The 13,511-nt window shown below is 44.0% G+C and overlaps 1 protein-coding gene across 1 annotated transcript in view; it reads left to right on the forward strand.

Annotated features, from left to right (window-relative positions):
• rapgef1b (Rap guanine nucleotide exchange factor (GEF) 1b) overlaps positions 1 to 13,511 on the forward strand; it is a 97,711-nt gene that overhangs the window by 63,299 nt on the left and 20,901 nt on the right. The window contains 2 exon segments of the mRNA XM_084324716.1: positions 8,712 to 9,227; positions 10,808 to 11,010. Coding sequence (XP_084180842.1) covers positions 8,712 to 9,227; positions 10,808 to 11,010 — 719 coding nt within the window.

Genomic DNA, 13,511 nt, shown 5'->3' on the forward strand with positions numbered 1-13,511 from the left:
TAGCCACTAAGCCTATAACACTAGTTAGCCACTAAGCCTATAACACTAGTTAGCCACTAAGCCTATAACACTAGTTAGCCACTAAGCCTATAACACTAGTTAGCCACTAAGCCTATAACACTAGTTAGCCACAAGCCTATAAAACCAGTTAGCCACTAAGCCTATAACACTAGTTAGCCACTAAGCCTATAACACTAGTTAGCCACTAAGCCTATAACACTAGTTAGCCACTAAGCCTATAACACTAGTTAGCCACTAAGCCTATAACACCAGTTAGCCACAAGCCTATAACACTAGTTAACCACTAAGCCTATAACACTAGTTAGCCACAAGCCTATAACACTAGTTAGCCACTAAGCCTATAACACCAGTTAGCCACAAGCCTATAACACTAGTTAACCACTAAGCCTATAACACTAGTTAGCCACAAGCCTATAACACTAGTTAGCCACAAGCCTATATAACACTAGTTAGCCACTAAGCCTATAACACTAGTTAGCCACTAAGCCTATAACACTAGTTAGCCACTAAGCCTATAACACCAGTTAGCCACAAGCCTATAACACTAGTTAACCACTAAGCCTATAACACTAGTTAGCCACAAGCCTATAACACTAGTTAGCCACTAAGCCTATAACACCAGTTAGCCACTAAGCCTATAACACTAGTTAGCCACTAAGCCTATAACACCAGTTAGCCACTAAGCCTATAACACTAGTTAGCCACAAGCCTATAACACCAGTTAGCCACTAAGCCTATAACACTAGTTAGCCACTAAGCCTATAACACCAGTTAGCCACTAAGCCTATAACACCAGTTAGCCACTAAGCCTATAACACTAGTTAACCACTAAGCCTATAACACTAGTTAGCCACTAAGCCTATAACACTAGTTAGCCACAAGCCTATAACACTAGTTAGCCACTAATAGCCACTAAGCCTATAACACTAGTTAGCCACTAAGCCTATAACACTAGTTAGCCACTAAGCCTATAACACTAGTTAGCCACTAAGCCTATAACACTAGTTAGCCACTAAGCCTATAACACCAGTTAGCCACTAAGCCTATAACACTAGTTAGCCACTAAGCCTATAACACTAGTTAGCCACTAAGCCTATAACACCAGTTAGCCACTAAGCCTATAACACTAGTTAGCCACTAAGCCTATAACACTAGTTAGCCACTAAGCCTATAACACCAGTTAGCCACTAAGCCTATAACACTAGTTAGCCACTAAGCCTATAACACTAGTTAGCCACTAAGCCTATAACACTAGTTAGCCACTAAGCCTATAACACCAGTTAGCCACAAGCCTATAACACCAGTTAGCCACTAAGCCTATAACACTAGTTAGCCACTAAGCCTATAACACCAGTTAGCCACTAAGCCTATAACACTAGTTAGCCACTAAGCCTATAACACTAGTTAGCCACAAGCCTATAACACTAGTTAGCCACTAAGCCTATAACACTAGTTAGCCACTAAGCCTATAACACCAGTTAGCCACAAGCCTATAACACTAGTTAGCCACTAAGCCTATAACACTAGTTAGCCACTAAGCCTATAACACTAGTTAGCCACTAAGCCTATAACACCAGTTAGCCACTAAGCCTATAACACTAGTTAGCCACTAAGCCTATAACACTAGTTAGCCACTAAGCCTATAACACTAGTTAGCCACAAGCCTATAACACTAGTTAGCCACTAAGCCTATAACACTAGTTAGCCACTAAGCCTATAACACTAGTTAGCCACAAGCCTATAACACTAGTTAGCCACTAAGCCTATAACACCAGTTAGCCACAAGCCTATAACACTAGTTAGCCACTAAGCCTATAACACTAGTTAACTAGTTAGCCACTAAGCCTATAACACCAGTTAGCCACTAAGCCTATAACACTAGTTAACTAGTTAGCCACTAAGCCTATAACACCAGTTAGCCACAAGCCTATAACACTAGTTAGCCACTAAGCATATAAGACTAGTTAGCCACTAAGCCTATAACACCAGTTAGCCACTAAGCCTATAACACTAGTTAGCCACTAAGCCTATAACACTAGTTAGCCACTAAGCCTATAACACCAGTTAGCCACAAGCCTATAACACTAGTTAGCCACAAGCCTATAACACTAGTTAGCCACTAAGCCTATAACACTAGTTAGCCACTAAGCCTATAACACCAGTTAGCCACTAAGCCTATAACACTAGTTAGCCACTAAGCCTATAACACTAGTTAGCCACTAAGCCTATAACACCAGTTAGCCACAAGCCTATAACACTAGTTAGCCACTAAGCCTATAACACTAGTTAGCCACAAGCCTATAACACTAGTTAGCCACTAAGCCTATAACACCAGTTAGCCACTAAGCCTATAACACTAGTTAGCCACTAAGCCTATAACACTAGTTAGCCACTAAGCCTATAACACTAGTTAGCCACTAAGCCTATAACACTAGTTAGCCACTAAGCATATAACACTAGTTAGCCACAAGCCTATAACACTAGTTAGCCACTAAGCCTATAACACTAGTTAGCCACAAGCCTATAACACTAGTTAGCCACTAAGCCTATAACACTAGTTAGCCACTAAGTCTATATAACACTAGTTAGCCACTAAGCCTATAACACTAGTTAGCCACTAAGCCTATAACACCAGTTAGCCACTAAGCCTATAACACTAGTTAGCCACAAGCCTATAACACTAGTTAGCCACAAGCCTATAACACCAGTTAGCCACTAAGCCTATAACACTAGTTAGCCACAAGCCTATAACACCAGTTAGCCACTAAGCCTATAACACTAGTTAGCCACAAGCCTATAACACCAGTTAGCCACAAGCCTATAACACCAGTTAGCCACTAAGCCTATAACACCAGTTAGCCACTAAGCCTATAACACTAGTTAGCCACTAAGCCTATAACACCAGTTAGCCACTAAGCCTATAACACTAGTTAGCCACTAAGCCTATAACACCAGTTAGCCACTAAGCCTATAACACTAGTTAGCCACAAGCCTATAACACCAGTTAGCCACTAAGCCTATAACACTAGTTAGCCACTAAGCCTATAACACCAGTTAGCCACTAAGCCTATAACACCAGTTAGCCACTAAGCCTATAACACTAGTTAACCACTAAGCCTATAACACTAGTTAGCCACTAAGCCTATAACACTAGTTAGCCACAAGCCTATAACACTAGTTAGCCACTAATAGCCACTAAGCCTATAACACTAGTTAGCCACTAAGCCTATAACACTAGTTAGCCACTAAGCCTATAACACTAGTTAGCCACTAAGCCTATAACACTAGTTAGCCACTAAGCCTATAACACCAGTTAGCCACTAAGCCTATAACACTAGTTAGCCACTAAGCCTATAACACTAGTTAGCCACTAAGCCTATAACACCAGTTAGCCACTAAGCCTATAACACTAGTTAGCCACTAAGCCTATAACACTAGTTAGCCACTAAGCCTATAACACCAGTTAGCCACTAAGCCTATAACACTAGTTAGCCACTAAGCCTATAACACTAGTTAGCCACTAAGCCTATAACACTAGTTAGCCACTAAGCCTATAACACCAGTTAGCCACAAGCCTATAACACCAGTTAGCCACTAAGCCTATAACACTAGTTAGCCACTAAGCCTATAACACCAGTTAGCCACTAAGCCTATAACACTAGTTAGCCACTAAGCCTATAACACTAGTTAGCCACAAGCCTATAACACTAGTTAGCCACTAAGCCTATAACACTAGTTAGCCACTAAGCCTATAACACCAGTTAGCCACAAGCCTATAACACTAGTTAGCCACTAAGCCTATAACACTAGTTAGCCACTAAGCCTATAACACTAGTTAGCCACTAAGCCTATAACACCAGTTAGCCACTAAGCCTATAACACTAGTTAGCCACTAAGCCTATAACACTAGTTAGCCACTAAGCCTATAACACTAGTTAGCCACAAGCCTATAACACTAGTTAGCCACTAAGCCTATAACACCAGTTAGCCACTAAGCCTATAACACTAGTTAGCCACAAGCCTATAACACTAGTTAGCCACTAAGCCTATAACACCAGTTAGCCACAAGCCTATAACACTAGTTAGCCACTAAGCCTATAACACTAGTTAACTAGTTAGCCACTAAGCCTATAACACCAGTTAGCCACTAAGCCTATAACACTAGTTAACTAGTTAGCCACTAAGCCTATAACACCAGTTAGCCACAAGCCTATAACACTAGTTAGCCACTAAGCCTATAACACTAGTTAGCCACTAAGCCTATAACACCAGTTAGCCACTAAGCCTATAACACTAGTTAGCCACTAAGCCTATAACACTAGTTAGCCACTAAGCCTATAACACCAGTTAGCCACAAGCCTATAACACTAGTTAGCCACAAGCCTATAACACTAGTTAGCCACTAAGCCTATAACACTAGTTAGCCACTAAGCCTATAACACCAGTTAGCCACTAAGCCTATAACACTAGTTAGCCACTAAGCCTATAACACTAGTTAGCCACTAAGCCTATAACACCAGTTAGCCACAAGCCTATAACACTAGTTAGCCACTAAGCCTATAACACTAGTTAGCCACAAGCCTATAACACTAGTTAGCCACTAAGCCTATAACACCAGTTAGCCACTAAGCCTATAACACTAGTTAGCCACTAAGCCTATAACACTAGTTAGCCACTAAGCCTATAACACTAGTTAGCCACTAAGCCTATAACACTAGTTAGCCACTAAGCATATAACACTAGTTAGCCACAAGCCTATAACACTAGTTAGCCACTAAGCCTATAACACTAGTTAGCCACAAGCCTATAACACTAGTTAGCCACTAAGCCTATAACACTAGTTAGCCACTAAGTCTATATAACACTAGTTAGCCACTAAGCCTATAACACTAGTTAGCCACTAAGCCTATAACACCAGTTAGCCACTAAGCCTATAACACTAGTTAGCCACAAGCCTATAACACTAGTTAGCCACTAAGCCTATAACACCAGTTAGCCACTAAGCCTATAACACTAGTTAGCCACAAGCCTATAACACCAGTTAGCCACTAAGCCTATAACACTAGTTAGCCACAAGCCTATAACACCAGTTAGCCACTAAGCCTATAACACTAGTTAGCCACAAGCCTATAACACCAGTTAGCCACAAGCCTATAACACCAGTTAGCCACTAAGCCTATAACACCAGTTAGCCACTAAGCCTATAACACTAGTTAGCCACAAGCCTATAACACTAGTTAGCCACTAAGCCTATAACACTAGTTAGCCACAAGCCTATATAACACCAGTTAGCCACTAAGCCTATAACACTAGTTAGCCACTAAGCCTATAACACTAGTTAGCCACTAAGCCTATAACACTAGTTAGCCACTAAGCCTATAACACCAGTTAGCCACTAAGCCTATAACACTAGTTAGCCACTAAGCCTATAACACTAGTTAGCCACTAAGCCTATAACACTAGTTAGCCACAAGCCTATAACACTAGTTAGCCACTAAGCCTATAACACCAGTTAGCCACTAAGCCTATAACACTAGTTAGCCACAAGCCTATAACACTAGTTAGCCACTAAGCCTATAACACCAGTTAGCCACAAGCCTATAACACTAGTTAGCCACTAAGCCTATAACACTAGTTAACTAGTTAGCCACTAAGCCTATAACACCAGTTAGCCACTAAGCCTATAACACTAGTTAACTAGTTAGCCACTAAGCCTATAACACCAGTTAGCCACAAGCCTATAACACTAGTTAGCCACTAAGCCTATAACACTAGTTAGCCACTAAGCCTATAACACCAGTTAGCCACTAAGCCTATAACACTAGTTAGCCACTAAGCCTATAACACTAGTTAGCCACTAAGCCTATAACACCAGTTAGCCACAAGCCTATAACACTAGTTAGCCACAAGCCTATAACACTAGTTAGCCACTAAGCCTATAACACTAGTTAGCCACTAAGCCTATAACACCAGTTAGCCACTAAGCCTATAACACTAGTTAGCCACTAAGCCTATAACACTAGTTAGCCACTAAGCCTATAACACCAGTTAGCCACAAGCCTATAACACTAGTTAGCCACTAAGCCTATAACACTAGTTAGCCACAAGCCTATAACACTAGTTAGCCACTAAGCCTATAACACCAGTTAGCCACTAAGCCTATAACACTAGTTAGCCACTAAGCCTATAACACTAGTTAGCCACTAAGCCTATAACACTAGTTAGCCACTAAGCCTATAACACTAGTTAGCCACTAAGCATATAACACTAGTTAGCCACAAGCCTATAACACTAGTTAGCCACTAAGCCTATAACACTAGTTAGCCACAAGCCTATAACACTAGTTAGCCACTAAGCCTATAACACTAGTTAGCCACTAAGTCTATATAACACTAGTTAGCCACTAAGCCTATAACACTAGTTAGCCACTAAGCCTATAACACCAGTTAGCCACTAAGCCTATAACACTAGTTAGCCACAAGCCTATAACACTAGTTAGCCACTAAGCCTATAACACCAGTTAGCCACTAAGCCTATAACACTAGTTAGCCACAAGCCTATAACACCAGTTAGCCACTAAGCCTATAACACTAGTTAGCCACAAGCCTATAACACCAGTTAGCCACTAAGCCTATAACACTAGTTAGCCACAAGCCTATAACACCAGTTAGCCACAAGCCTATAACACCAGTTAGCCACTAAGCCTATAACACCAGTTAGCCACTAAGCCTATAACACTAGTTAGCCACAAGCCTATAACACTAGTTAGCCACTAAGCCTATAACACTAGTTAGCCACAAGCCTATATAACACCAGTTAGCCACTAAGCCTATAACACTAGTTAGCCACTAAGCCTATAACACTAGTTAGCCACTAAGCATATAACACTAGTTAGCCACTAAGCATATAACACTAGTTAGCCACTAAGCCTATAACACTAGTTAACCACTAAGCCTATAACACTAGTTAGCCACTAAGCCTATAACACTAGTTAGCCACAAGCCTATAACACCAGTTAGCCACTAAGCCTATAACACTAGTTAACCACTAAGCCTATAACACTAGTTAACCACTAAGCCTATAACACTAGTTAGCCACTAAGCCTATAACACTAGTTAACCACTAAGCCTATAACACTAGTTAGCCACTAAGCCTATAACACTAGTTAGCCACTAAGCCTATAACACTAGTTAACCACTAAGCCTATAACACTAGTTAGCCACTAAGCCTATAACACTAGTTAACCACTAAGCCTATAACACTAGTTAGCCACTAAGCCTATAACACTAGTTAGCCACTAAGCCTATAACACTAGTTAGCCACTAAGCCTATAACACTAGTTAGCCACTAAGCCTATAACACTAGTTAACCACTAAGCCTATAACACTAGTTAGCCACTAAGCCTATAACACTAGTTAGCCACTAAGCCTATAACACTAGTTAACCACTAAGCCTATAACACTAGTTAGCCACAAGCCTATAACACTAGTTAGCCACAAGCCTATAACACTAGTTAGCCACTAAGCCTATAACACTAGTTAGCCACTAAGCCTATAACACTAGTTAGCCACTAAGCCTATAACACTAGTTAGCCACTAAGCCTATAACACTAGTTAGCCACTAAGCCTATAACACTAGTTAGCCACTAAGCCTATAACACTAGTTAACCACAAGCCTATAACACTAGTTAGCCACAAGCCTATAACACTAGTTAGCCACTAAGCCTATAACACTAGTTAGCCACAAGCCTATAACACTAGTTAGCCACAAGCCTATAACACTAGTTAGCCACTAAGCCTATAACACTAGTTAGCCACTAAGCCTATAACACTAGTTAGCCACTAAGCCTATAACACTAGTTAGCCACTAAGCCTATAACACTAGTTAGCCACTAAGCCTATAACACCAGTTAGCCACTAAGCCTATAACACTAGTTAGCCACTAAGCCTATAACACTAGTTAGCCACTAAGCCTATAACACTAGTTAGCCACTAAGCCTATAACACTAGTTAACCACAAGCCTATAACACTAGTTAGCCACAAGCCTATAACACTAGTTAGCCACATAAGCCTATAACACTAGTTAGCCACAAGCCTATAACACTAGTTAGCCACTAAGCCTATATAACACTAGTTAGCCACTAAGCCTATATAACTAGTTAGCCACAAGCCTATAACACTAGTTAGCCACTAAGCCTATACCACTAGTACTTAGCCACAAGCCTATAACACTAGTTAGCCACAAGCCTATAACACCAGTTAGCCACAAGCCTATAACACTAGTTAGCCACGAGCCTATAACACTAGTACTTAGCCACTAAGCCTATAACACTAGTTAGCCACTAAGCCTATAACACTAGTTAGCCACTAAGCCTATAACACTAGTTAACCACCAAGCCTATAACACTAGTTAGCCACAAGCCTATAACACTAGTTAGCCACTAAGCCTATAACACTAGTTAGCCACTAAGCCTATAACACTAGTTAGCCACAAGCCTATAACACTAGTTAGCCACTAAGAGTGCACGTCGGCTGATGTTAAATAGGTGCACACTATGACCTAGGAAATAAGCTAACAAAGTGAAACAGGCATCTTTTATTTCCTTGTCTCTTTAAGTCAGTGATGGTGGAATCTGGATGTTTTAACATTAAGCTCTACTTCGCTCTCTCTCTTGTTCTTCCACCTCCAGACAACACGGAGAACTACGACCCCGACTACGACTTCCTCCACCAGGACCTCTCGGTGGGGGACCACCTGCCCCCGGTCCCGGCGGGGGGTTGCCTCAGCCCCCTGCCGGAGTCCCACAGCGAGTCCTCCTCGCCGGTCCCGGGACAGCTCCCCTCTCACCCGCGCTTCAGCGCCCCTCCCCAACAGCCACCGGAGTACTGGAGCCCGCAGCCCAACCAGGGCAACCCCCTGCACCCGCACCACCGCATCAGCGCCCCGCCCGCCCTGCCCCAGAAGAGGCGGCGCAGCGCCCAGGTCTCGCCCTTCCCCGACGCCTGCGGCGGCTCGCGGATCCTGTACGAGCGCTACCCGTCCCAGTACGACAACCTGTCGGAGGAGGAGCCCACGCCGCCCTTCCCGCTGTTCACGCCCATCTCCCCCATGCCCCAGAGCAACGGGGGGGCGTTCGTGGCCCAGTACCTGGCCAGCGAGCGCGCTGGCAGCCCCCCTCCGCTGCCGGAGAAGAAGAGCAAACACAGTAAGTACAGAGAGGAAATGGTAACGTGGTAAATGGTGCATTTAGATAGCAACTTTTGTCAAAAGCACGTTACAATTTTTGTTCCTCACATTTTACCCATTCACTCACACATTCACACACCGATGGCGGAGGCAACCATGCAAGGTGCCAACCTGTACATCGGGAGCAGTTAGGGGTTAAGTGTCTTGCTCGAGGACACATTGGCACGCTGCCCGGGAGGAGCAGGAATCGAACTGGGAACCTTCCGACTACCAGACGACCGCTCTACCTCTCTACCTCTCTATACCTGGGCCACTGTTACCCCAGAGAGTGAGTGAGAGATTGGGGAGGGGGGGGAGATACAGGAGGTGGGAGAGAGAGAAACCGAGAGGAGATTGAATGGAGGGCGAGATGGGTGAGGGTGGGAGAGAGAAACTGACAAAGAATGAAGAAAGGGTGAGATAGAGAGACAGAGGGAGGGAATCCCTGAATCTGAGGACATTTACATTTAGAACATCTCTGGCAGCTAAGGGTTAGTGGCATTGTTCATCAAATAATATGGAGCTTGAGTGTAGGTAGGTAGGTTCCTACCTAGCAGAGTGCATACTAGTAAAAGACCGTAGGAGCGAGAGGGACCTCGGCTTCTTCACCGCATGGTCAGTTGAATCTGGGTCAGTCTCTAGGTTAAGAGACAATGGTCTGACGGATGCTGCTTATGGAGGGAAAGACCAGTAGGAGCGAGAGGGAGATGGGAGAGAGAGAGAGAAACAGAGAGGAGATTGAACGGAGGAGGACGAAAGGGAGAGGCAGGGAGGGAGAGAGTTTCTGACGAAAAGAAGAATGAAGAAAGGGGTGAGATAGAGAGAGAGACAGAGGGAGGAGGGATGAATGTAATGAGCGAGAGTGAGAGGGGCTTCACTGCGCGGCCGGTTGAATAAGTCATGTTGAGGGAATCTCCTCCTGTGAATAGAGGCAGGAAGTGAATTCCAGGATGTGCCACAATGGGCTCCCGATTTCAACGCGGCACAGAGGGCAACATTGGGTCATTTCCTGTCACGCCCTCTGTGCCGCTTCCTCCGGCGTTACTGTATTATGTCATTCCGATGAGAACACCCCCCCCCCCCCGCCCTCGTTCGCTGTGTCCCTCACCTCTGGCAGCCAGAGAGAGCGGCTAAGCACATTCCAGCCCCATTACCTCACTTTACAGCAGCACAGTGATCCTAAGTGTACTGAATAATACACGGTCGGGATCGTTAGTGCATATATTATTTCAGCGTTTGTCCCCCAAGTAGAATAAATGTATGACTAAATGGGGGCAACGGTAGCTCAGGAGGTAGAGCAGTCGTCTGGTAATGGGAAGGTTGCCGGTTAGATTCCGGCTCCTCCCCGGCAGCGTGTCAAAGAAGACACTTACCCCCCTAACTGCTCCCGATGAGCAGGTCGGCACCTCGCATGGTCGCCTACGCCGTCGTCCGCCGTGTGAATAAGTTGGCATAAGTTGTAAAGCGCTTTGGATGAAAGCTGCTACAGTATATGAATGCAGTCCATTTAGCACTGATGGTGATCCGTGACCATGAGAGCTGTGTTCTGCTCCCCGCCAGTCCTCCAGTACATGCAGTTTGTGGAGGACTATTCGGAGCCGCAGCCGTCCGTGTTCTACCAGACGCCGCAGAGCGAGAGCATCTACGAGCAGCGCAACAAGCGCTTCCAGGAGGTGTACGGCTTCAACGACTCCTTCAGCAGCACAGACTCGGTCCATGAACCCCTGCCGCCTCCCGCCCTGCCCCCCAAACAGAGACAGCTGGTAAGCAGAAGCCCCTACACACACACACACACACACACACACACGCACTATTAACTGTTACACGGCATGCTGGGTACAGCTCGCTAGCTAGCCAGCTAGCATAACAGTCTGTTAACAGCTGCGAGAACAGAAAAGAAAGATGAAGGAAGAAAGAGAGACCAGAGATGTTACATTGTAGCAACGTTTTTGTACGTTTGCCATGTTGCTTCGCGAAGCTCACACATTTTAAGCATCAGTGATGTAACGTTCAGAATGAATGCTTTTGTTCCCAGAAATACGCTAGTCTGGTTAGCATTGACGGCAGCCAGCTTGCTTGCTTGTTGGATTATCTCACGTTCACTATTAAGTAAAAAAAAAACATTCTCTCTCTGTTCAACCTTGTGGCATTTCCACCACAGATTTAATTTGATTTAATTTCAAACCTTTATTTCAACTCGTAAGACACCGAGGTTACCCTCATTTACAGCGACGACGACAAGCTTATAAAACAAGACACAGTTTATCAGCAATTTCATACATATAGGCACAATAAATAAGAATAAACAATAAAAAAAACACGCACAGTGGTTGGAGATCATACTTTTAAATGCACCAAAAGAAGGAAGAACCTTCAGCTTCAGAGTCAGTCGGTGTCAAAGGAGAAAGTTGTTTTTCCTAGTTCAGAGCAAACTCGAGGAACCCCAGTATTTTGAATGTGTAGAATAGGTTCCAAGATTCCATTCCAACAGTGTTGTGATGTAAGGGGGAGGTTTACCAGTATGGGTTTTGAAAAAAGAAAAAAAAAAAAAAAAATGATGGCTACGCCTAAGGGCAGATTCCCCCGACACGTTGTGAAAAGCATAGCGATTGCCGTTTCATATCAGAGCGTGCCGTACCGATGGGCAGCTGTGATATTGGTGGGTGTCTCCTATATCGCGGAAAGAAATTAATGAGATTGTTAATGAGGTCGTCGTGTTAATGAGATCATACTGTGTGGGGGGAAAAGTTATCAATTAAACACCTCAACAATTCTCCTCCTGCTGTCAGAGGTCAGGGTGTTGTCATGGGTAACAGTAGTTATTGCCAGGAGGTCACAGGTTACCCAGAATCCCTTGAGAGACGTAGCCTTTACACGACACCTCTTAGGGCGGGTTCTCTGGCAGCCTTGCTGCACTGAACACGTGTTAACAATAGATGGTTCCAGCGTGGATCTCTTGGGTTTGTTTCAAGGCAACAGCTGCAGTTAATCTCCTGCTACAGTCATTATTGTGTTGGCTAATATCAAAACATGGAAGAAGAATAGTTATTATTATTATTATTATTATTAGTATTATTATACAGTGTAGCTAAATAACTGTTTTTTTCTCTAATGTTATAGCTTTTGCATAATATCGGCGTGGCATCTTTTTGTCAACAACGATCAGTCAAGTCATAACTGTAGTGACAGCTGTAGTACGCAGCTGTAGTTAGTTCCACAAATGTAAAGATTTGTTATTGTTGTCAAGTTGAAAAAACAAACCCACTAGGGATGGGCATAGTAAATCATAAAGATCCAATAGTTTATGCGAATATTGTTTGGGAGATGGCGGGACCCTATTAACTGTTACCCTGCTGAACGGCATGCTGGGTAGTGGGTACAGCTCGCTAGCTAGCCAGGTAGCCTAACAGTCTGCTAACCGTCTGCTAACAGCTGAGAGAACAGAAAAGAAATATGAAGAAAGAGACTGGAGATCTTACATGGTGGCAACGTTTTGTATGTTTGCCAGGTTGTTTCACTACTCACACATTTCAAGCAACAGTGATGTAACATTCAGAATGAATGCTTTTGTTCCCGGAAATACGCTAGCCTGGTCCACTAGTGTCAGCTGTTAGCAATGACAGCGGCCAGCTAGCTCGCTGATTGGATTATCTCGTATAACATTCGCTATTAAGTTTGCGACTTTCGATTAGTATTCGAATAGTTCCCAGTGACTATGGAATTGTAATAATGGTGAGTTTTGCCCATCCCTAGAACCCACCCAGAACCAAACCCCTAGAACCATCCCTGGAACCCACCCAGTTAAAAACATCTAGAACCCACCAGAACCAAACCCCTAGAACCATCCCTAGAACCCACCCAGTTAAAAAGCTCTAGAATCATCCCTAGAACCCACCCAGTTAAAAAGCTCTAGAACCATCCCTAGAACCCACCCAGTTAAAACGCTCTAGAACCATCCCTAGAACCCACCCAGTTAAAAACATCTAGAACCATCCCTAGAACCCACCCAGTTAAAAAGCTCTCTCTCTGGAGTTGAGCTTGATGCAGAGCCCCATTCGTTTCAAATCTCTGCTCGTCTGGGAAGGAGAGCGGGGATAAGATTGGACTCTGGGGATAAACTGCATTCCTGCAGTAATCCTCATCAATTTTCTCTCGAGCCTCCCTGCTATCTTGTTATCTCTCTCACCTATGCCCACCACTGGACTTTCTCTATCCCCCGCCCCCTCCCCCTTCTCTGTGACATGGCAAACTGCTGTGTGCGTAT

The sequence above is a fragment of the Notolepis coatsorum genome, assembly GCF_963971535.1.
Source record: "Notolepis coatsorum genome assembly, chromosome: 11".
NCBI lineage: Eukaryota > Metazoa > Chordata > Actinopteri > Aulopiformes > Paralepididae > Notolepis > Notolepis coatsorum.